Here is a 22,039-nt window from a genome sequence, read left to right on the forward strand (position 1 = left end):
AATTTGTCTCAGAGCTCACAAACGAGCTCACAGCCAAGAAGAGAGACCTACAGAAATCAGTCAACGAGCTGAATGAGAATAATCAGAAAGATGCCAAACTGAGTAAGTAAAAAGGCAACAAGGTGTCTACATTCATTATTAAAAATAATCTGAAATCTTTTTTTCTCTAATCTTTCTAATTTCATTTCTGTGTTTCTCAGTTCTAACAATCACTGATCTGCACAACCAACTCAGAAACCTAGAAAAAGAAATGTGCGACGAAGCCCAAACAACTTCTTCTACAGTTGCTAGTGAGTGTCCTTTTCCTACTTGGCATTATTGAATTCATGTATTAGCTGTACACCCTTCTTAAGCTAAAGCATAAACTACCTTTCTAGAGCTGAGGGAAAAACTGAAGGCAAAAGAGGAGGAACACTCTCATGATCAGGCTGAGATCAAAGGTAAGTTAAGTCCTGGCATGTTGAGGTTGCTGCCACAAGAAATGAAAAAGAACATTACCTTACATTATGAATCTGTGTTTTGTACTAGCTCTGCAGAGTAAACTCAATCAGACGGAGGAGCAGTGTTATAGTTTTGAGCAGAAACTAAAAGGTGAGTGTTGTCTCTGTTGGTTTTTACTTACTGTCCCTGCTGGCCAACAATGTCTGAAAAACTGTGAACACTCTTTTGAATCTATTGTGGGAAATGAACGGGTTTATTATCTATTTTAAAGTTAAAAAAAACAGTAGTCTCCACGTCTTTGTCTGTCAGTTCTAGCAAATGATTGGATTTTGGATTTTTGATCTAGCTCCATCTTCAACTGTTCAAAATTTTATAAATCAACCAATCAGACGACTAATTTCTTTGGAAAATTGAGGCCTTAATGAGTGGCTTTTTTACTGTCCCATGAAAATTGAACAGCCCACAGGAAGAGCTACAGGAATCATTGAATCTGTAAATAGATAAGTAAGGAAGGGGTTAAGAAATGTTTCAAGTCCTTTGTGGTATTTTGTAGATTGTTATAGTCAACAGACTGCTTTTTGGAGCAGGTGGAGTTGCCCCCTGATGGCCATTAGAAAGAATGCAGGTTTAAGGCACTTCTGCATTGGCTTCACTTTTGAGACCCGGAACTACCTGCTTGGTTCTGCGTCTGAAAAGTGAAGCCAATGCGGAAGTGCCTTAAACCTACATTCTCTCTAATGGCCATCAGGGGTGACACCTCTGGCTCCAAAAAGAAGTCTTTTTGTGTAGAAGTCTATGAGAAAATGACCCTACTTCTCACTTGATTTATACCTCAGTAAACAGTTTCCTAATGAGTTTGTGGTCTCAATCGCTAGTTTCAAGTCTTCTTCAATACAACTTGATGTTCATTTTGTAAATTATGTTCCCATTTCATTTAAACTTGACAATAAAGCAGGGTATGATTTAGGGCGTGGCTATCTTGTGATTGAAAAGTTGCTACCACAGCGACAACATTGGTTAGGTAATGTAACCATGGCGTAACCCCAGATATAGGCGTAGCTGCCGCTATTTGCGTTTTGCATTTTTAGTTCATTACAGCTACTTGTAACATTATGGTCGCCTAAAAAAGTCTTGTTCAGCGTTTGGTTGTGCTAAAAGACCCTCTAAGGAATCAGCTGTTCAGTTTTTCCAGTAAGTACATTTTTTAAAATAGTTTTAAGCCTGTTTGTTGCCACCGAAAATTAGCATTAGCATTATCACAGTTAACCATAGACTGTAAATGCACCGTGCTAAGCATCACTTCTGGCTCCAAAAATCCAAGATGGCAACGGTCAATGTCTATGGTTGTAGTTCTAAAGTGTTATTTTATTAATATTGTGGAAATTGTTTACCCAATGACAACTACTAACAGTTGACATATTAACAGATACTGTATATGGTCATTCAATTCATTCAGGGGCAATATTGCTCACTTACCCAATTCATCTTACAATCTGATATCTTTCTAAACCTGTCAATTATTTCAGGACAGGAGGTATTAGTTTTTCACATGCATCACAATATAATCTAGATAAAAAATGATATGAAATTGGGTGTGTTATGAAGAGTGATTGGCTCACGATCTTGTGATTGCTGGGTAGCCTGCAGAAGTGGCTCAGATGGTGAAGCAAGTAGCCTAATAAGATGGAGAGAGGGCAACCCTGTCGAGACCTCCAGATAGGAAATCTTGCTGAGCAGATATTGCCGGTCAAAACCACAGACATGGATAAAAGCTTTGATCCTAATATTTTGCTCTATATTTAGAATATACAGCTGATGTATATGTGTCCTTGTAGAACTGCAGAATGACCTGGATGACAAAATGAAGGAGCTGCAGTCCAAATCTGACAGTGTTACTTCACTTGGTGAGTGAAGGACCTACATTACTGTTTTGTTCAAACTTCTCAGTACTGACCAAATGTCATTTCTGACCCATTCAATTTTCTCTGTCCATCCCAGTGGGAGTCTAGTTTATATTTTATTTTACTTAAGTGGAGCTTGAAGGATTTCCTCTCTGTTGACTAATAATGACACTTCATGATATCTGTTTTGACAATTTAAAGTAAAAATGAGCCATTGTTTCACACTGATATTTAGTTGATGTCCCATAACCTGGTCATACCAATCATCTTTGTCAAAATCTGATCTTTTAATTACATTGAAAAAAAAACTGTACACAGAAATGCAGTGTGTTGTGGATCTGGATGCAGGTAGTTTAAAGGATAATGGAAACATTAGACAGTCTGAATACTGCTCTTTAGTTTAACTGCTTAAGTCTGATTGTTTCAGCTCTTCAAATTTCCACATTAACCCTGCAACTTGAGGAGCTAAAGAGACAACTACAAAACACTGAATCCAAAACCAAGATAAAAGGTGAGTGTGTTTCATTGTCAATTCAATTCAGTTCAGGCACTTGTTTTATATTGTATGTAAAATAGCTACTTTGCGACTTAGTAACAGATCAACTTAACACTGATGTGAGGTACAAAGATCAGAGGACATCCAAGTTAAAAACCGTCTTTTTCTTTGATCTGCAGAGCTTCAAAAAATTATAGACGAGAAGAATGATGAGCTGGCCAAAAAAACAGAGGAGCTGAAAGCAAGAAGTGCTCAACCTCAAAAACGTGAGTACAACATAGAGGTTCTATCGATCTGGTTTATGTTTGCATTGATTAACAACCCACTGAAACAATCAAAATAACTGAATGATATGTATAGTTAAGGTGGCAGGTGATACATGCTAGAATATGATTATTAATGTTAACTCTTCTTTCAGTTCTACAGATTATTGCAATACAAACAGAGATTGAGAAACTGGCGAATGTGGCAGAAAATGACACAGATTACTCTAAGATTAGCGGTGAGTGACAGAACTATATCTTGACAGCATATACGAAGGACTCCAGACCAAAAACACTGTAAAAATTACAAGTTTTTCTAATAAACGGTTACATTAAACACATTACATGTGCTCTTATGAAATTATGTTTTGATGTTGTCATTTGTGTACAGCGCTCCAAAACCATCTGAATAATCTGATTAACGGAATTGAAGATGAAAAGGACGAAAATACTAAACTGAGTGAGTCATCATCAGAATTACAGTAAAATGAACTGGTCGTTGGTCTTGTATCCAGTGAATTTACAGTATCTAATCCAGTCTTTCTTCTGTTAGTGTTTCAGATATTGGCTCAACAAGATGAAATAGCAAGACTGAAGAAGCAAGAAGACAAACAGACAAAAGCACAATTAGAGAAAATTAAAGGTGGGGAGCAGTATATATTCCTTAAATGTATGCTTTATACTTTTTCATACATTCTGAGGACCTAAACCACAATTCTGTCTTTCTTGAAGAACTGGAGAATGAACTGGAGGACGTCAGAAATCAGATAAAAGAAAAGACAACGGTGCTGGACTCAAGTGACACAAAGATTGGTGATCTTTGTAGGTGTTTTATTCAGCTGAACAAAAACAGAATAATTAATTTCCTTCAGGATATTAAAAGTAGCTTGTTTTGTCTTTTTTTTGTTTTTTAGCGGCTCAGATTATGGAACTTCACAAGAAAATCAAACCATTGGAAGACCAAATATCAGACCTCAAGGAAACAAACGCTGAGAACCTTGCAGGTGAGGAACAAAATGTGACATTTCTACTGTTATACACCAAGAAATAAAACATTACATATAAACAGAGTTTTATTTTTAAGATGATATATTTTGTTGATCTCTAACTTGCTTTCAGAGATTCAGAAGAGACTGGAGTTAGCAAAGAGGCAACTGCAAGACAGTGAACTTCGGCTCAATGATGCAGATGCACAGAATTTTAACTTGAGTATGAAAATGTCTTATTTGCTAATGTTTCATGTCATGTCATTTGTTTCTTTTAAGGCCAATATAACATAGCAGCTGTGTTTGTGTGTCTGCTAGTGATGGAGATTGCTGAATTGAGGGCACAACTGAAAAAGGCTGAGAAAGGGCCATCCAAAGCTGCTGAAAGAAATATCAACGGTTTGTCAGTCTGTTACTTTCCTACTATTGTGTCTCTACTGTCATTCAGCACATTCAGTCTAAGGTGAAGAATAAATTAGGTTTGTCATACAGTTGTGATAATTTGATGTTTCTCTCCCAGAACTGACGCAACAACTACAAACACAACAAAAAGAGAACAAGAAACTCCAAAGCACAAATGAAGGTGTGTACTGTACATCCCAACTTTTTCAAACTTCTCCTCAAATACTTATTATTATGTTGGTTTGTGTTTGATACACATCCATGTTTCAACCTCCTCCCTCTGTCAGACTTAAAGCAAGAGGCCAAAGAACTAAAAATGTGCTACAACGATGCCACACTGTTAAATTATCTTTAAAGGTGCAGTGTGTAGGATTTAGTGGCATCTAGTGGTGAAGTTGCAGATTGCAACCAACTAAATAGCCCTCACCCTCCCCTTCCAAGCATGTAGGTCAACGTACGGTGCCCGTGAAGCTCGCAAAAAACATGAAAGGCTCTCTCTAGAGCCAGTGTTTGGTTTTTCTGTTCTGGGCTACTGTAGAAACATGCTGGTGCAACATGGCGGGGTCCATGGAAGAGGACCCGCTCCCTATGTAGATATAAAGGGCTCATTCTAAGGTAACGAAAACACAACGATTCTTATTTTCAGGTGATTGTACACTAATTGAAACATACTTATGAATATTATATTCCATTTCTGCCGAGTCCGTTCTGCTAGATGCCACTAAATTCTACACACTGCACCTTTAAGTAAAAACTCAGACTAATCAAGTAGAGTTCAATATGATATAGCTTTACTGTAAATTCAAACAGTACATGGAGCAAATGAAAGAGAATTATGAAACACATTCATTTATACTAACTACTAACCCTTCCTATTGTGGAGTCAAACATTAACTCGCTCCCATCACTGTACCTCTCTTGGCCTAACTCATTTATCAAGACACCATTATCTCGTGTCTTTGGGTACCTTCCACCATGATTAGCTGTTTTCCAGGAACGTACAGTGTTTTGCCTTCCTTAGTAGCCAATATCGTCATGCGAGGAGACATCAACACATTCCTGTATCACTTAGTTCCATACACCATTATATTCTCAGGCACATCTAAAGTTACAAAACTAAATGATTAACCTTGACTGTTTGTCCACTTAGTAAGACTAAAAGAGTAGAATGAGACTAGAAGAGTAAAATAATGGAGTATATTCTTCTACAAAGAATATAAAAAAAGTAATTGCTTTATCTCCAAAGTAAATGATTTTATAACTTGATTGGTACTATATTGGTAATGTCTGGACAGGTAAAAATTTCCCACAGTGTCCTTTTCCTCCTTGGCATTATTGAATTCATGTATTAGCTGTACACCCTTCTTAAACTGAAGCATAAATTACTTTTCCAGGGCTGAGGGAACAACTGAAGGCAAAAGAGGAGGAACACTCTCATGATCAGGCTGAGATCAAAGGTAAGTTAAGTCCTGGCATGTTGAGGTTGCTGCCACAAGAAATGAAAAAGAACATTACCTTACATTATGAATCTGTGTTTTGTACTAGCTCTGCAGAGTGAACTGAACCAGACGGAGGTGCAATTTTCAGGTTTTGAGCAGAAAGTAAAAGGTTAGTGTTGTCACTGTTGGTTTTTACTTACTATCCATGCTGGCCAACAATGTCTGAAAAACTGTGAACACTCTTTTGACTCTCTTATGGGAAATGAACACGTTTATTGTCTATTTTAAAGTAAAAAAACAGTAGTGTCCACATCTTTGTCTGTCAGTTTTAGCAAATGATTGGATTTTTCACCATACAGAGAAATGACATGATGTATAAACCACATTTCTTTTTAGCTGTTTTTATCCTCATAATAAAACAATGATATAACAAAAGGCACCATTGCAAGTGAGAATTTTGATGTCCAGTCTTTCTCTCTTTCCAAACAACAGAGCTACAGAGGAATCTGACATTAAAGAGTGAAGAATGCTCTGGACTTGAGGAAAGATATGAGCGTAAGTTGTTAACATGACTGCAGCTAAACACTCCGATGATTTATGTTCCAGTTTCACTTTTGATTTGGATTATGTGTCTGTTTCCATCAGAGGTAAAGACTGAATTTGAGCAGAAGATTGCAGAACTGAACAGAACTGGAGACTCCAAAGTGGCACTCAGTGAGTGAAGTTACAATATTGTCATTATGGCTTCAGTACAGTACAATATTCATATTTAGCTGAGATCTCACCTTTTTCATGAGAGGTGTCCTCTGCTCAGTTCATCACCTGATAAGCTGTGTAATTATGTTTGCTCTGTTTTTCTGTGTCAGTTCTGAACGTGATAAACCTGCATGATGATCTGAAGGCTCTGGAGGATCTGATCTCCACCACAAAAGACCCAGACAAGGTCTCAGGTGAGTAACAGTGGTCACAGTCAATGTTTGACTCTGTTGTGCATTGAGAAATTTGTGTTCCTTACAATTATTATTTTTAAATATACAGGTAGAATAAGATCATTTCTCCTGTCTCCAAGACTCAAGAACTGACAGAGTTCAGATCTTGCCACTAACAGTGAAACTATTGTTAAAGTTGAATGGTCTGATTTGGAAAATTATCTCACTGTGGTAGATTGTCAGAGTTGTCACTTTAAAGACTCTGTAGGAGACTGATGGCTGATGTTTTTCTGCCTCTCTTAGTCTTTCGCTTTATCTCCCCACAGAACTGCAGAGGCAACTGGAGGAGAAGCAAGACGAACTGAACTCCAAGACTGAAGAAATAGAGAAACTGATGGCCAACCCCAAAATAAGTGAGCACATTGATTTGATACACTGTGATCATCAGGTCACTGTTTAAGTCCAAATCATTGTTAAAGGTGTAAATTCATAGTTGTTGCCAGATTTGTCACCACTTAAAATATCAAGTCTCTTGACCCCTTATAGACAGAAACTAAACCCTTTGGGATTAATTAAGTACTCTATCCACTACTAGATAGTAGGTAGTACTTTCTACAAAGCTAAATGTGTTGAATGTTTGAGAGAAAAATTCCAGTTTTTACCCACAATGGATAAACTCAACCTAATATCGCTGCTTGCAATAACTCTGTTTATGCATCTCAGTGTGTTTCCTTGTGCTCTTTTCTTTAAGACACCAAATCCACTGATGTTTTGATTATTAACCATCAGCCTGTTGTCAAGCAAAAAGTCCTGTTTCACACACCATAAATACTTGTCGACTTGACAGCAGTTGATGTAGGTCATGGAAATATGGAGTAATAAATGGAGTAAATAGACATTTTGCATTTAATATCGAGGGCTGGTAAGACAGGTTTCTGAAGCAATAAACTCAGTCAAACCCACTGCATGTTTGTTTCTTTCAGTTTTAACAATCATTGAGCTGCAGAATGATATATGGGACCATCAGAAAAAGGCTGCTAATGAGACCACTGGTGACCAAATAAAAGGTCAGTCTGTTTTAAAGGCTAATGTAACAATTCAGAGTGACATTATTTGACAAATCAAATCACAAAAGATAAAATGTAATCTCATCAAGGACTATTTTTTGTTCTAGAGTTGCAAAACAGAGTGGATGGTCTTATCAGTGAGATTGATGACAAAGACGATGAAAACACAAAACTGAGTGAGTAGGAAATACATTTGAGCAGAAAGATTCACAGACAAGCTGTCCTGTTTATATAAGATCTTATTACATTATTTACTATATTTTGACATCTTTGTGTGCTTCAGTGCTGAAAATCATGACGCTGCAGAGTCAAGTGGAATACTTGCAGAGACAGCTGTCAGAACACCAGAGGTCACAGACCGCTCAGGTAACCCGTAAGTATCTCTAATTATCCTTTACAAATCCCATATTCATTCCAATCCATACAACTAAGATATAAAATGTTGTTATTGCATCCTGATTTTCTGCATATAACTAATTAATGTGTTTTAAATTTGTCTCAGAGCTCACAAACGAGCTCACAGCCAAGAAGAGAGACCTACAGAAATCAGTCAACGAGCTGAATGAGAATAATCAGAAAGATGCCAAACTGAGTAAGTAAAAAGGCAACAAGGTGTCTACATTCATTATTAAAAATAATCTGAAATCTTTTTTTCTCTAATTTCATTTCTGTGTTTCTCAGTTCTAACAATCACTGATCTGCACAACCAACTCAGAAACCTAGAAAAAGAAATGCGCGACGAAGCCCAAACAACTTCTTCTACAGTTGCTAGTGAGTGTCCTTTTCCTACTTGGCATTATTGAATTCATGTATTAGCTGTACACCCTTCTTAAGCTAAAGCATAAACTACCTTTCTAGAGCTGAGGGAAAAACTGAAGGCAAAAGAGGAGGAACACTCTCATGATCAGGCTGAGATCAAAGGTAAGTTAAGTCCTGGCATGTTGAGGTTGCTGCCACAAGAAATGAAAAAGAACATTACCTTACATTATGAATCTGTGTTTTGTACTAGCTCTGCAGAGTAAACTCAACCAGACGGAGGAGCAGTGTTATAGTTTTGAGCAGAAACTAAAAGGTGAGTGTTGTCTCTGTTGGTTTTTACTTACTGTCCCTGCTGGCCAACAATGTCTGAAAAACTGTGAACACTCTTTTGAATCTATTGTGGGAAATGAACGGGTTTATTATCTATTTTAAAGTTAAAAAAAACCAGTAGTCTCCACGTCTTTGTCAGTTTTAGCAAATGATTGGATTTTGGATTTTGGATGTAGCTCCATCTTCAACTGTTCAAAATTTTATAAATCAACCAATCAGACGACTAATTTCTTTGGAAAATTGAGGCCTTAATGAGTGGCTTTTTTACTGTCCCATGAAAATTGAACAGCCCACAGGAAGAGCTACAGGAATCATTGAATCTGTAAATAGATAAGTAAGGAAGGGGTTAAGAAATGTTTCAAGTCCTTTGTGGTATTTTGTAGATTGTTATAGTCAACAGACTGCTTTTTGGAGCAGGTGGAGTTGCCCCCTGATGGCCATTAGGAAGAATGCAGGTTTAAGGCACTTCTGCATTGGCTTCACTTTTGAGACCCGGAACTACCTGCTTGGTTCTGCGTCTGAAAAGTGAAGCCAATGCGGAAGTGCCTTAAACCTGCGTTCTCTCTAATGGCCATCAGGGGTGACATCTCTGGCTCCAAAAAGAAGTCTTTTTGTATAGAAGTCTATGAGAAAATGACCCTACTTCTCACTTGATTTATACCTCAGTAAACAGTTTCCTAATGAGTTTGTGGTCTCAATCGCTAGTTTCAAGTCTTCTTCAATACAACTTGATGTTCATTTTGTAAATTATGTTCCCATTTCATTTAAACTTGACAATAAAGCAGGGTATGATTTAGGGCGTGGCTATCTTGTGATTGAAAAGTTGCTACCACAGCGACAACATTGGTTAGGTAATGTAACCATGGCGTAACCCCAGATATAGGCGTAGCTGCCGCTATTTGCGTTTTGCATTTTTAGTTCATTACAGCTACTTGTAACATTATGGTCGCCTAAAAAAGTCTTGTTCAGCGTTTGGTTGTGCTAAAAGACCCTCTAAGGAATCAGCTGTTCAGTTTTTCCAGTAAGTACATTTTTTAAAATAGTTTTAAGCCTGTTTGTTGCCACCGAAAATTAGCATTAGCATTATCACAGTTAACCATAGACTGTAAATGCACCGTGCTAAGCATCACTTCTGGCTCCAAAAATCCAAGATGGCAACGGTCAATGTCTATGGTTGTAGTTCTAAAGTGTTATTTTATTAATATTGTGGAAATTGTTTACCCAATGACAACTACTAACAGTTGACATATTAACAGATACTGTATATGGTCATTCAATTCATTCAGGGGCAATATTGCTCACTTACCCAATTCATCTTACAATCTGATATCTTTCTAAACCTGTCAATTATTTCAGGACAGGAGGTATTAGTTTTTCACATGCATCACAATATAATCTAGATAAAAAATGATATGAAATTGGGTGTGTTATGAAGAGTGATTGGCTCACGATCTTGTGATTGCTGGGTAGCCTGCAGAAGTGGCTCAGATGGTGAAGCAAGTAGCCTAATAAGATGGAGAGAGGGCAACCCTGTCGAGACCTCCAGATAGGAAATCTTGCTGAGCAGATATTGCCGGTCAAAACCACAGACATGGATAAAAGCTTTGATCCTAATATTTTGCTCTATATTTAGAATATACAGCTGATGTATATATGTCCTTGTAGAACTGCAGAATGACCTGGATGACAAAATGAAGGAGCTGCAGTCCAAGTCTGACAGTGTTACTTCACTTGGTGAGTGAAGGACCTACATTACTGTTTTGTTCAAACTTCTCAGTACTGACCAAATGTCATTTCTGACCCATTCAATTTTCTCTGTCCATCCCAGTGGGAGTCTAGTTTATATTTTATTTTACTTAAGTGGAGCTTGAAGGATTTCCTCTCTGTTGACTAATAATGACACTTCATGATATCTGTTTTGATAATTTAAAGTAAAAATGAGCCATTGTTTCACACTGATATTTAGTTGATGTCCCATAACCTTGTCATACCAATCATCTTTGTCAAAATCTGATCTTTTAATTACGTTGAAAAAAAACTGTACACAGGAATGCAGTGTGTTGTGGATCTGGATGCAGGTAGTTTAAAGGATAATGGAAACATTAGACAGTCTGAATACTGCTCTTTAGTTTAACTGCTTAAGTCTGATTGTTTCAGCTCTTCAAATTTCCACATTAACCCTGCAACTTGAGGAGCTAAAGAGACAACTACAAAACACTGAATCCAAAACCAAGATAAAAGGTGAGTGTGTTTCATTGTCAATTCAATTCAGTTCAGGCACTTGTTTTATATTGTATGTAAAATAGCTACTTTGCGACTTAGTAACAGATCAACTTAACACTGATGTGAGGTACAAAGATCAGAGGATATCCAAGTTAAAAACCATCTTTTTCTTTGATCTGCAGAGCTTCAAAAAATTATAGACGAGAAGAATGATGAGCTGGCCAAAAAAACAGAGGAGCTGAAAGCAAGAAGTGCTCAACCTCAAAAACGTGAGTACAACATAGAGGTTCTATCGATCTGGTTTATGTTTGCATTGATTAACAACCCACTGAAACAATCAAAATAACTGAATGATATGTATAGTTAAGGTGGCAGGTGATACATGCTAGAATATGATTATTAATGTTAACTCTTCTTTCAGTTCTACAGATTATTGCAATACAAACAGAGATTGAGAAACTGGCGAATGTGGCAGAAAATGACACAGATTACTCTAAGATTAGCGGTGAGTGACAGAACTATATCTTGACAGCATATACGAAGGACTCCAGACCAAAAACACTGTAAAAATTACAAGTTTTTCTAATAAACGGTTACATTAAACACATTACATGTGCTCTTATGAAATTATGTTTTGATGTTGTCATTTGTATACAGCACTCCAAAACCATCTGAATAATCTGATTAACGGAATTGAAGATGAAAAGGACGAAAATACTAAACTGAGTGAGTCATCATCAGAATTACAGTAAAATGAACTGGTCGTTGGTCTTGTATCCAGTGAATTTACAGTATCTAATCCAGTCTTTCTTCTGTTAGTGTTTCAGATCTTGGCTCAACAAGATGAAATAGCAAGACTGAAGAAGCAAGAAGACAAACAGACAAAAGCACAATTAGAGAAAATTAAAGGTGGGGAGCAGTATATATTCCTTAAATGTATGCTTTATACTTTTTCATACATTCTGAGGACCTAAACCACAATTCTGTCTTTCTTGAAGAACTGGAGAATGAACTGGAGGACGTCAGAAATCAGATAAAAGAAAAGACAACGGTGCTGGACTCAAGTGACACGAAGATTGGTGATCTTTGTAGGTGTTTTATTCAGCTGGACAAAAACAGAATTTTTAATTTCCTTCAGGATATTAAAAGTAGCTTGTTTTGTCTTTTTTTTTGTTTTTTAGCGGCTCAGATTATGGAACTTCACAAGAAAATCAAACCATTGGAAGACCAAATATCAGACCTCAAGGAAACAAACGCTGAGAACCTTGCAGGTGAGGAACAAAATGTGATATTTCTACTGTTATACACCAAGAAATAAAACATTACATATAAACAGAGTTTTATTTATAAGATGATATATTTTGTTGATCTCTAACTTGCTTTCAGAGATTCAGAAGAGACTGGAGTTAGCAAAGAGGCAACTGCAAGACAGTGAACTTCGGCTCAATGATGCAGATGCACAGAATTTTAACTTGAGTATGAAAATGTCTTATTTGCTAATGTTTCATGTCATGTCATTTGTTTCTTTTAAGGCCAATATAACATAGCAGCTGTGTTTGTGTGTCTGCTAGTGATGGAGATTGCTGAATTGAGGGCAAAACTGAAAAAGGCTGAGAAAGGGCCATCCAAAGCTGCTGAAAGAAATATCAACGGTTTGTCAGTCTGTTACTTTCCTACTATTGTGTCTCTACTGTCATTCAGCACATTCAGTCTAAGGTGAAGAATAAATTAGGTTTGTCATACAGTTGTGATAATTTGATGCTTTCTCTCCCAGAACTGACGCAACAACTACAAACACAACAAAAAGAGAACAAGAAACTCCAAAGCACAAATGAAGGTGTGTACTGTACATCCCAACTTTTTCAAACTTCTCCTCAAATACTTATTATTATGTTGGTTTGTGTTTGATACACATCCATGTTTCAACCTCCTCCCTCTGTCAGACTTAAAGCAAGAGGCCAAAGAACTAAAAATGTGCTACAACGATGCCACACTGTTAAATTATCTTTAAAGGTGCAGTGTGTAGGATTTAGTGGCATCTAGTGGTGAAGTTGCAGATTGCAACCAACTAAATAGCCCTCACCCTCCCCTTCCAAGCATGTAGGTCAACGTACGGTGCCCGTGAAGCTCGCAAAAAACATGAAAGGCTCTCTCTAGAGCCAGTGTTTGGTTTTTCTGTTCTGGGCTACTGTAGAAACATGCTGGTGCAACATGGCGGGGTCCATGGAAGAGGACCCGCTCCCTATGTAGATATAAAGGGCTCATTCTAAGGTAACGAAAACACAACGATTCTTATTTTCAGGTGATTGTACACTAATTGAAACATACTTATGAATATTATATTCCATTTCTGCCGAGTCCGTTCTGCTAGATGCCACTAAATTCTACACACTGCACCTTTAAGTAAAAACTCAGACTAATCAAGTAGAGTTCAATATGATATAGCTTTACTGTAAATTCAAACAGTACATGGAGCAAATGAAAGAGAATTATGAAACACATTCATTTATACTAACTACTAACCCTTCCTATTGTGGAGTCAAACATTAACTCGCTCCCATCACTGTACCTCTCTTGGCCTAACTCATTTATCAAGACACCATTATCTCGTGTCTTTGGGTACCTTCCACCATGATTAGCTGTTTTCCAGGAACGTACAGTGTTTTGCCTTCCTTAGTAGCCAATATCTTCATGCGAGGAGACATCAACACATTCCTGTATCACTTAGTTCCACACACCATTATATTCTCAGGCACATCTAAAGTTACAAAACTAAATGATTAACCTTGACTGTTTGTCCACTTAGTAAGACTAAAAGAGTAGAATGAGACTAGAAGAGTAAAATAATGGAGTATATTCTTCTACAAAGAATATAAAAAAAGTAATTGCTTTATCTCCAAAGTAAATGATTTTGTAACTTGATTGGTACTATATTGGTAATGTCTGGACAGGTAAAAATTTCCCACAGTGTCCTTTTCCTCCTTGGCATTATTGAATTCATGTATTAGCTGTACACCCTTCTTAAGCTGAAGCATAAATTACTTTTCCAGGGCTGAGGGAACAACTGAAGGCAAAAGAGGAGGAACACTCTCATGATCAGGCTGAGATCAAAGGTAAGTTAAGTCCTGGCATGTTGAGGTTGCTGCCACTAGAAATGAAAAAGAACATTACCTTACATTATGAATCTGTGTTTTGTACTAGCTCTGCAGAGTGAACTGAACCAGACGGAGGTGCAATTTTCAGGTTTTGAGCAGAAAGTAAAAGGTTAGTGTTGTCACTGTTGGTTTTTACTTACTATCCATGCTGGCCAACAATGTCTGAAAAACTGTGAACACTCTTTTGACTCTCTTATGGGAAATGAACACGTTTATTGTCTATTTTAAAGTAAAAAAACAGTAGTGTCCACATCTTTGTCTGTCAGTTTTAGCAAATGATTGGATTTTTCACCATACAGAGAAATGACATGATGTATAAACCACATTTCTTTTTAGCTGTTTTTATCCTCATAATAAAACAATGATATAACAAAAGGCACCATTGCAAGTGAGAATTTTGATGTCCAGTCTTTCTCTCTTTCCAAACAACAGAGCTACAGAGGAATCTGACATTGAAGAGTGAGGAATGCTCTGGACTTGAGGAAAGATATGAGCGTAAGTTGTTAACATGACTGCAGCTAAACACTCCGATGATTTATGTTCCAGTTTCACTTTTGATTTGGATTATGTGTCTGTTTCCATCAGAGGTAAAGACTGAATTTGAGCAGAAGATTGCAGAACTGAACAGAACTGGAGACTCCAAAGTGGCACTCAGTGAGTGAAGTTACAATATTGTCATTATGGCTTCAGTACAGTACAATATTCATATTTAGCTGAGATCTCACCTTTTTCATGAGAGGTGTCCTCTGCTCAGTTCATCACCTGATAAGCTGTGTAATTATGTTTGCTCTGTTTTTCTGTGTCAGTTCTGAACGTGATAAACCTGCATGATGATGTGAAGGCTCTGGAGGATCTGATCTCCACCACAAAAGACCCAGACAAGGTCTCAGGTGAGTAACAGTGGTCACAGTCAATGTTTGACTCTGTATTAACCGTTTGTTGTGCATTGAGAAATTTGTGTTCCTTACAATTATTACTTTTAAATATACAGGTAGAATAAGATCATTTCTCCTGTCTCCAAGACTCAAGAACTGACAGAGTTCAGATCTCGCCACTAACAGTGAAACTATTGTTAAAGTTGAATGGTCTGATTTGGAAAATTATCTCACTGTTGTAGATTGTCAGAGTTGTCACTTTAAAGACTCTGTAGGAGACTGATGGCTGATGTTTTTCTGCCTCTCCTAGTCTTTTGCTTTGTCTCCCCACAGAGCTGCAGAGGCAACTGGAGGAGAAGCAAAACGAACTGAACTCCAAGACTGAAGAAATAGAGAAACTGATGGCCAACCCCAAAATAAGTGAGCACATTGATTTGATACACTGTGATCATCAGGTCACTGTTTAAGTCCAAATCATTGTTAAAGGTGTAAATTTGTAGTTGCTGCCAGATTTGTCACCACTTAAAATATCAAGTCTCTTGACCCCTTATAGACAGAAACTAAATAGAAGTTGTTTTTTTCCTTGTGTTTTTGTTTTCGTCTTCTAATTATTTTTGACAAAAAGTTCCTTCATCAGTGTTTCAGAAAGAAAAAATGTTTGCTTGTAATTTATGTAACTTGGCTGCTACAACAGTACAATTACCCTTTGGGATTAATTAAGTACTCTATCCACTACTAGATAGTAGATATTACTTTCTACAAAGCTAAATGTGTTGAATGTTTGAGAGAAAAATTCCAATTTTTACCCACAATGGATAAACTCAACCTCATATCGCTGCTTGCAATAACTCTGTTTATGCATCTCAGTGTGTTTCCTTGTGCTCTTTTCTTTAAGACACCAAATCCACTGATCTTTTGATTATTAACCATCAGCCTGTTGTCAAGCAAAAAGTCCTGTTTCACACACCATAAATACTTGTTGACTTGACAGCAGTTGATGTAGGTCATGGAAATATGGAGTAATAAATGGAGTAAATAGACATTTTGCATTTAATATCGAGGGCTGGTAAGACAGGTTTCTGAAGCAATAAACTCAGTCAAACCCACTGCATGTTTGTTTCTTTCAGTTTTAACAATCATTGAGCTGCAGAATGATATATGGGACCATCAGAAAAAGGCTGCTAATGAGACCACTGGTGACCAAATAAAAGGTCAGTCTGTTTTAAATGCTAATGTAACAATTCAGAGTGACATTATTTGACAAATCAAATCACAAAAGATAAAATGTAATCTCATCAAGGACTATTTTTTTGTTCTAGAGTTGCAAAACAGAGTGGATGGTCTTATCAGTGAGATCGATGACAAAGACGATGAAAACACAAAACTGAGTGAGTAGGAAATAAATTTGAGCAGAAAGATTCACAGACAAGCTGTCCTGTTTATATAAGATCTTATTACATTATTTACTATATTTTGACATCTTTGTGTGCTTCAGTGCTGAAAATCATGACGCTGCAGAGTCAAGTGGAATACTTGCAGAGACAGCTGTCAGAACACCAGAGGTCACAGACCGCTCAGGTAACCCGTAAGTATCTCTAATAATCCTTTACAAATCCCATATTCATTCCAGTCCATACAACTAAAATAAAAAATGTTGTTATTGCATCCTGATTTTCTGTATATAACTAATTAATGTGTTTTAAATTTGTCTCAGAGCTCACAAACGAGCTCACAGCCAAGAAGAAAGACCTACAGAAATCAGTGAACGAGCTGAATGAGAATAATCAGAAAGATGCCAAACTGAGTAAGTAAAAAGGCAACAAGGTGTCTACATTCATTATTAAAAATAATTGAAATCTTTTTTTCTCTAATCTTTCTAATTTCATTTCTGTGTTTCTCAGTTCTAACAATCACTGATCTGCACAACCAACTCAGAAACCTAGAAAAAGAAAAGCGCAACGAAGCCCAAACAACTTCTTCTACAGTTGCTAGTGAGTGTCCTTTTCCTACTTGGCATTATTGAATTCATGTATTAGCTGTACACCCTTCTTAAGCTAAAGCATAAACTACCTTTCTAGAGCTGAGGGAAAAACTGAAGGCAAAAGAGGAGGAACACTCTCATGATCAGGCTGAGATCAAAGGTAAGTTAAGTCCTGGCATGTTGAGGTTGCTGCCACAAGAAATGAAAAAGACCTTACATTATGAATCTGTGTTTTGTACTAGCTCTGCAGAGTAAACTCAACCAGACGGAGGAGCAGTGTTATAGTTTTGAGCAGAAACTAAAAGGTGAGTGTTGTGTCTGTTGGTTTTTACTTACTGTCCCTGCTGGCCAACAATGTCTGAAAAACTGTGAACACTCTTTTGAATCTATTGTGGGAAATGAACGGGTTTATTATCTATTTTAAAGTAAAAAAAACAGTAGTCTCCACGTCTTTGTCTGTCAGTTCTAGCAAATGATTGGATTTTGGATTTTTGATCTAGCTCCATCTTCAACTGTTCAAAATTTTATAAATCAACCAATCAGACGACTAATTTCTTTGGAAAATTGAGGCCTTAATGAGTGGCTTTTTTACTGTCCCATGAAAATTGAACAGCCCACAGGAAGAGCTACAGGAATCATTGAACCTGTAAATAGATAAGTAAGGAAGGGGTTAAGAAATGTTTCAAGTCCTTTGTGGTATTTTTAGATTGTTATAGTCAACAGACTGCTTTTTGGAGCAGGTGGAGTTGCCCCCTGATGGCCATTAGAAAGAATGCAGGTTTAAGGCACTTCTGCATTGGCTTCACTTTTGAGACCCGGAACTACCTGCTTGGTTCTGCGTCTGAAAAGTGAAGCCAATGCGGAAGTGCCTTAAACCTACATTCTCTCTAATGGCCATCAGGGGTGACACCTCTGGCTCCAAAAAGAAGTCTTTTTGTGTAGAAGTCTATGAGAAATGACCCTACTTCTCACTTGATTTATACCTCAGTAAACAGTTTCCTAATGAGTTTGTGGTCTCAATCGCTAGTTTCAAGTCTTCTTCAATACAACTTGATGTTCATTTTGTAAATTATGTTCCCATTTCATTTAAACTTGACAATAAAGCAGGGTATGATTTAGGGCGTGGCTATCTTGTGATTGAAAAGTTGCTACCACAGCGACAACATTGGTTAGGTAATGTAACCATGGCGTAACCCCAGATATAGGCGTAGCTGCCGCTATTTGCGTTTTGCATTTTTAGTTCATTACAGCTACTTGTAACATTATGGTCGCCTAAAAAAGTCTTGTTCAGCGTTTGGTTGTGCTAAAAGACCCTCTAAGGAATCAGCTGTTCAGTTTTTCCAGTAAGTACATTTTTTAAAATAGTTTTAAGCCTGTTTGTTGCCACCGAAAATTAGCATTAGCATTAGCATTATCACAGTTAACCATAGACTGTAAATGCACCGTGCTAAGCATCACTTCTGGCTCCAAAAATCCAAGATGGCAACGGTCAATGTCTATGGTTGTAGTTCTAAAGTGTTATTTTATTAATATTGTGGAAATTGTTAACCCAATGACAACTACTAACAGTTGACATATTAACAGATACTGTATATGGTCATTCAATTCATTCAGGGGCAATATTGCTCACTTACCCAATTCATCTTACAATCTGATATCTTTCTAAACCTGTCAATTATTTCAGGATAGGAGGTATTAGTTTTTCACATGCATCACAATATAATCTAGATAAAAAATGATATGAAATTGGGTGTGTTATGAAGAGTGATTGGCTCACGATCTTGTGATTGCTGGGTAGCCTGCAGAAGTGGCTCAGATGGTGAAGCAAGTAGCCTAATAAGATGGAGAGAGGGCAACCCTGTCGAGACCTCCAGATAGGAAATCTTGCTGAGCAGATATTGCCGGTCAAAACCACAGACATGGATAAAAGCTTTGATCCTAATATTTTGCTCTATATTTAGAATATACAGCTGATGTATATGTGTCCTTGTAGAACTGCAGAATGACCTGGATGACAAAATGAAGGAGCTGCAGTCCAAGTCTGACAGTGTTACTTCACTTGGTGAGTGAAGGACCTACATTACTGTTTTGCTCAAACTTCTCAGTACTGACCAAATGTCATTTCTGACCCATTCAATTTTCTCTGTCCATCCCAGTGGGAGTCTAGTTTATATTTTATTTTACTCAAGTGGAGCCTGAAGGATTTCCTCTCTGTTGACTAATAATGACACTTCATGATATCTGTTTTGATAATTTAAAGTAAAAATGAGCCATTGTTTCACACTGATATTTAGTTGATGTCCCATAACCTGGTCATACCAATCATCTTTGTCAAAATCTGATCTTTTAATTACGTTGAAAAAAAAACTGTACACAGGAATGCAGTGTGTTGTGGATCTGGATGCAGGTAGTTTAAAGGATAATGGAAACATTAGACAGTCTGAATACTGCTCTTTAGTTTAACTGCTTAAGTCTGATTGTTTCAGCTCTTCAAATTTCCACATTAACCCTGCAACTTGAGGAGCTAAAGAGACAACTACAAAACACTGAATCCAAAACCAAGATAAAAGGTGAGTGTGTTTCATTGTCAATTCAATTCAGTTCAGGCACTTGTTTTATATTGTATGTAAAATAGCTACTTTGCGACTTAGTAACAGATCAACTTAACACTGATGTGAGGTACAAAGATCAGAGGATATCCAAGTTAAAAACCATCTTTTTCTTTGATCTGCAGAGCTTCAAAAAATTATAGACGAGAAGAATGATGAGCTGGCCAAAAAAACAGAGGAGCTGAAAGCAAGAAGTGCTCAACCTCACAGACGTGAGTACAACATAGAAGTTCTATTGATCTGGTTTATGTTTGCATTGATTAACAACCCACTGAAACAATCAAAATAACTGAATGATATGTATAGTTAAGGTGGCAGGTGATACATGCTAGAATATGATTATTAATGTTAACTCTTCTTTCAGTTCTACAGATTATTGCAATACAAACAGAGATTGAGAAACTGGCGAATGTGGCAGAAAATGACACAGATTACTTTAAGATTAGCGGTGAGTGACAGAACTATATCTTGACAGCATATACGAAGGACTCCAGACCAAAAACACTGTAAAAATTACAAGTTTTTCTAATAAACGGTTACATTAAACACATTACATGTGCTCTTATGAAATTATGTTTTGATGTTGTCATTTGTATACAGCACTCCAAAACCATCTGAATAATCTGATTAAAGGAATTGAAGATGAAAAAGACGAAAATACTAAACTGAGTGAGTCATCATCAGAATTACAGTAAAATGAACTGGTCGTTGGTCTTGTATCCAGTGAATTTACAGTATCTAATCCAGTCTTTCTTCTGTTAGTGTTTCAGATCTTGGCTCAACAAGATGAAATAGCAAGACTGAAGAAGCAAGAAGACAAACAGACAAAAGCACAATTAGAGAAAATTAAAGGTGGGGAGCAGTATATATTCCTTAAATGTATGCTTTATACTTTTTCATACATTCTGAGGACCTAAACCACAATTCTGTCTTTCTTGAAGAACTGGAGAATGAACTGGAGGACGTCAGAAATCAGATAAAAGAAAAGACAACGGTGCTGGACTCAAGTGACACAAAGATTGGTGATCTTTGTAGGTGTTTTATTCAGCTGGACAAAAACAGAATAATTAATTTCCTTCAGGATATTAAAAGTAGCTTGTTTTGTCTTTTTTTTGTTTTTTAGCGGCTCAGATTATGGAACTTCACAAGAAAATCAAACCATTGGAAGACCAAATATCAGACCTCAAGGAAACAAACGCTGAGAACCTTGCAGGTGAGGAACAAAATGTGACATTTCTACTGTTATACACCAAGAAATAAAACATTACATATAAACAGAGTTTTATTTTTAAGATGATATATTTTGTTGATCTCTAACTTGCTTTCAGAGATTCAGAAGAGACTGGAGTTAGCAAAGAGGCAACTGCAAGACAGTGAACTTCGGCTCAATGATGCAGATGCACAGAATTTTAACTTGAGTATGAAAATGTCTTATTTGCTAATGTTTCATGTCATGTCATTTGTTTCTTTTAAGGCCAATATAACATAGCAGCTGTGTTTGTGTGTCTGCTAGTGATGGAGATTGCTGAATTGAGGGCACAACTGAAAAAGGCTGAGAAAGGGCCATCCAAAGCTGCTGAAAGAAATATCAACGGTTTGTCAGTCTGTTACTTTCCTACTATTGTGTCTCTACTGTCATTCAGCACATTCAGTCTAAGGTGAAGAATAAATTAGGTTTGTCATACAGTTGTGATAATTTGATGCTTTCTCTCCCAGAACTGACGCAACAACTACAAACACAACAAAAAGAGAACAAGAAACTCCAAAGCACAAATGAAGGTGTGTACTGTACATCCCAACTTTTTCAAACTTCTCCTCAAATACTTATTATTATGTTGGTTTGTGTTTGATACACATCCATGTTTCAACCTCCTCCCTCTGTCAGACTTAAAGCAAGAGGCCAAAGAACTAAAAATGTGCTACAACGATGCCACACTGTTAAATTATCTTTAAAGGTGCAGTGTGTAGGATTTAGTGGCATCTAGTGGTGAAGTTGCAGATTGCAACCAACTAAATAGCCCTCACCCTCCCCTTCCAAGCATGTAGGTCAACGTACGGTGCCCGTGAAGCTCGCAAAAAACATGAAAGGCTCTCTCTAGAGCCAGTGTTTGGTTTTTCTGTTCTGGGCTACTGTAGAAACATGCTGGTGCAACATGGCGGGGTCCATGGAAGAGGACCCGCTC

At 37.1% G+C, this 22,039-nt stretch overlaps 1 protein-coding gene across 14 annotated transcripts in view; it reads left to right on the forward strand.

Annotated features, from left to right (window-relative positions):
* Nucleotides 1–22,039, forward strand: part of si:ch211-14a17.10 (centrosomal protein of 290 kDa) — a 41,943-nt gene that overhangs the window by 12,381 nt on the left and 7,523 nt on the right. For 2 of the 14 annotated variants that reach the window (XM_042428720.1, XM_042428721.1), the window contains 63 exons: nt 13–102; nt 201–290; nt 378–440; nt 529–591; nt 2,277–2,345; nt 2,770–2,853; nt 3,018–3,104; nt 3,257–3,340; nt 3,493–3,561; nt 3,655–3,744; nt 3,834–3,923; nt 4,016–4,105; nt 4,221–4,310; nt 4,406–4,486; nt 4,608–4,670; nt 5,884–5,946; nt 6,035–6,097; nt 6,421–6,483; nt 6,574–6,642; nt 6,795–6,878; nt 7,184–7,270; nt 7,841–7,924; nt 8,032–8,100; nt 8,208–8,297; nt 8,427–8,516; nt 8,606–8,695; nt 8,783–8,845; nt 8,934–8,996; nt 10,679–10,747; nt 11,171–11,254; nt 11,419–11,505; nt 11,658–11,741; nt 11,894–11,962; nt 12,056–12,145; nt 12,235–12,324; nt 12,418–12,507; nt 12,623–12,712; nt 12,808–12,888; nt 13,011–13,073; nt 14,287–14,349; nt 14,438–14,500; nt 14,824–14,886; nt 14,977–15,045; nt 15,198–15,281; nt 15,600–15,686; nt 16,394–16,477; nt 16,586–16,654; nt 16,762–16,851; nt 16,981–17,070; nt 17,168–17,257; nt 17,345–17,407; nt 17,490–17,552; nt 19,241–19,309; nt 19,734–19,817; nt 19,982–20,068; nt 20,221–20,304; nt 20,457–20,525; nt 20,619–20,708; nt 20,798–20,887; nt 20,980–21,069; nt 21,185–21,274; nt 21,370–21,450; nt 21,573–21,635. In XM_042428720.1, coding sequence (XP_042284654.1) covers nt 13–102; nt 201–290; nt 378–440; nt 529–591; nt 2,277–2,345; nt 2,770–2,853; nt 3,018–3,104; nt 3,257–3,340; nt 3,493–3,561; nt 3,655–3,744; nt 3,834–3,923; nt 4,016–4,105; nt 4,221–4,310; nt 4,406–4,486; nt 4,608–4,670; nt 5,884–5,946; nt 6,035–6,097; nt 6,421–6,483; nt 6,574–6,642; nt 6,795–6,878; nt 7,184–7,270; nt 7,841–7,924; nt 8,032–8,100; nt 8,208–8,297; nt 8,427–8,516; nt 8,606–8,695; nt 8,783–8,845; nt 8,934–8,996; nt 10,679–10,747; nt 11,171–11,254; nt 11,419–11,505; nt 11,658–11,741; nt 11,894–11,962; nt 12,056–12,145; nt 12,235–12,324; nt 12,418–12,507; nt 12,623–12,712; nt 12,808–12,888; nt 13,011–13,073; nt 14,287–14,349; nt 14,438–14,500; nt 14,824–14,886; nt 14,977–15,045; nt 15,198–15,281; nt 15,600–15,686; nt 16,394–16,477; nt 16,586–16,654; nt 16,762–16,851; nt 16,981–17,070; nt 17,168–17,257; nt 17,345–17,407; nt 17,490–17,552; nt 19,241–19,309; nt 19,734–19,817; nt 19,982–20,068; nt 20,221–20,304; nt 20,457–20,525; nt 20,619–20,708; nt 20,798–20,887; nt 20,980–21,069; nt 21,185–21,274; nt 21,370–21,450; nt 21,573–21,635 — 4,953 coding nt within the window. Of the gene's footprint in view, nt 1–12; nt 103–200; nt 291–377; nt 441–528; nt 592–2,276; nt 2,346–2,769; nt 2,854–3,017; nt 3,105–3,256; nt 3,341–3,492; nt 3,562–3,654; nt 3,745–3,833; nt 3,924–4,015; nt 4,106–4,220; nt 4,311–4,405; nt 4,487–4,607; nt 4,671–5,883; nt 5,947–6,034; nt 6,098–6,420; nt 6,484–6,573; nt 6,643–6,794; nt 6,879–7,183; nt 7,271–7,840; nt 7,925–8,031; nt 8,101–8,207; nt 8,298–8,426; nt 8,517–8,605; nt 8,696–8,782; nt 8,846–8,933; nt 8,997–10,678; nt 10,748–11,170; nt 11,255–11,418; nt 11,506–11,657; nt 11,742–11,893; nt 11,963–12,055; nt 12,146–12,234; nt 12,325–12,417; nt 12,508–12,622; nt 12,713–12,807; nt 12,889–13,010; nt 13,074–14,286; nt 14,350–14,437; nt 14,501–14,823; nt 14,887–14,976; nt 15,046–15,197; nt 15,282–15,599; nt 15,687–16,393; nt 16,478–16,585; nt 16,655–16,761; nt 16,852–16,980; nt 17,071–17,167; nt 17,258–17,344; nt 17,408–17,489; nt 17,553–19,240; nt 19,310–19,733; nt 19,818–19,981; nt 20,069–20,220; nt 20,305–20,456; nt 20,526–20,618; nt 20,709–20,797; nt 20,888–20,979; nt 21,070–21,184; nt 21,275–21,369; nt 21,451–21,572; nt 21,636–21,741; nt 21,825–22,039 lie in introns of those variants that run through there. The other 12 variants (XM_042428733.1, XM_042428723.1, XM_042428722.1 and 9 more) reach the window with 12 other exon arrangements.

The sequence above is a fragment of the Thunnus maccoyii genome, chromosome 12 (genome assembly GCF_910596095.1).
Source record: "Thunnus maccoyii chromosome 12, fThuMac1.1, whole genome shotgun sequence".
Lineage (NCBI taxonomy): Eukaryota > Metazoa > Chordata > Actinopteri > Scombriformes > Scombridae > Thunnus > Thunnus maccoyii.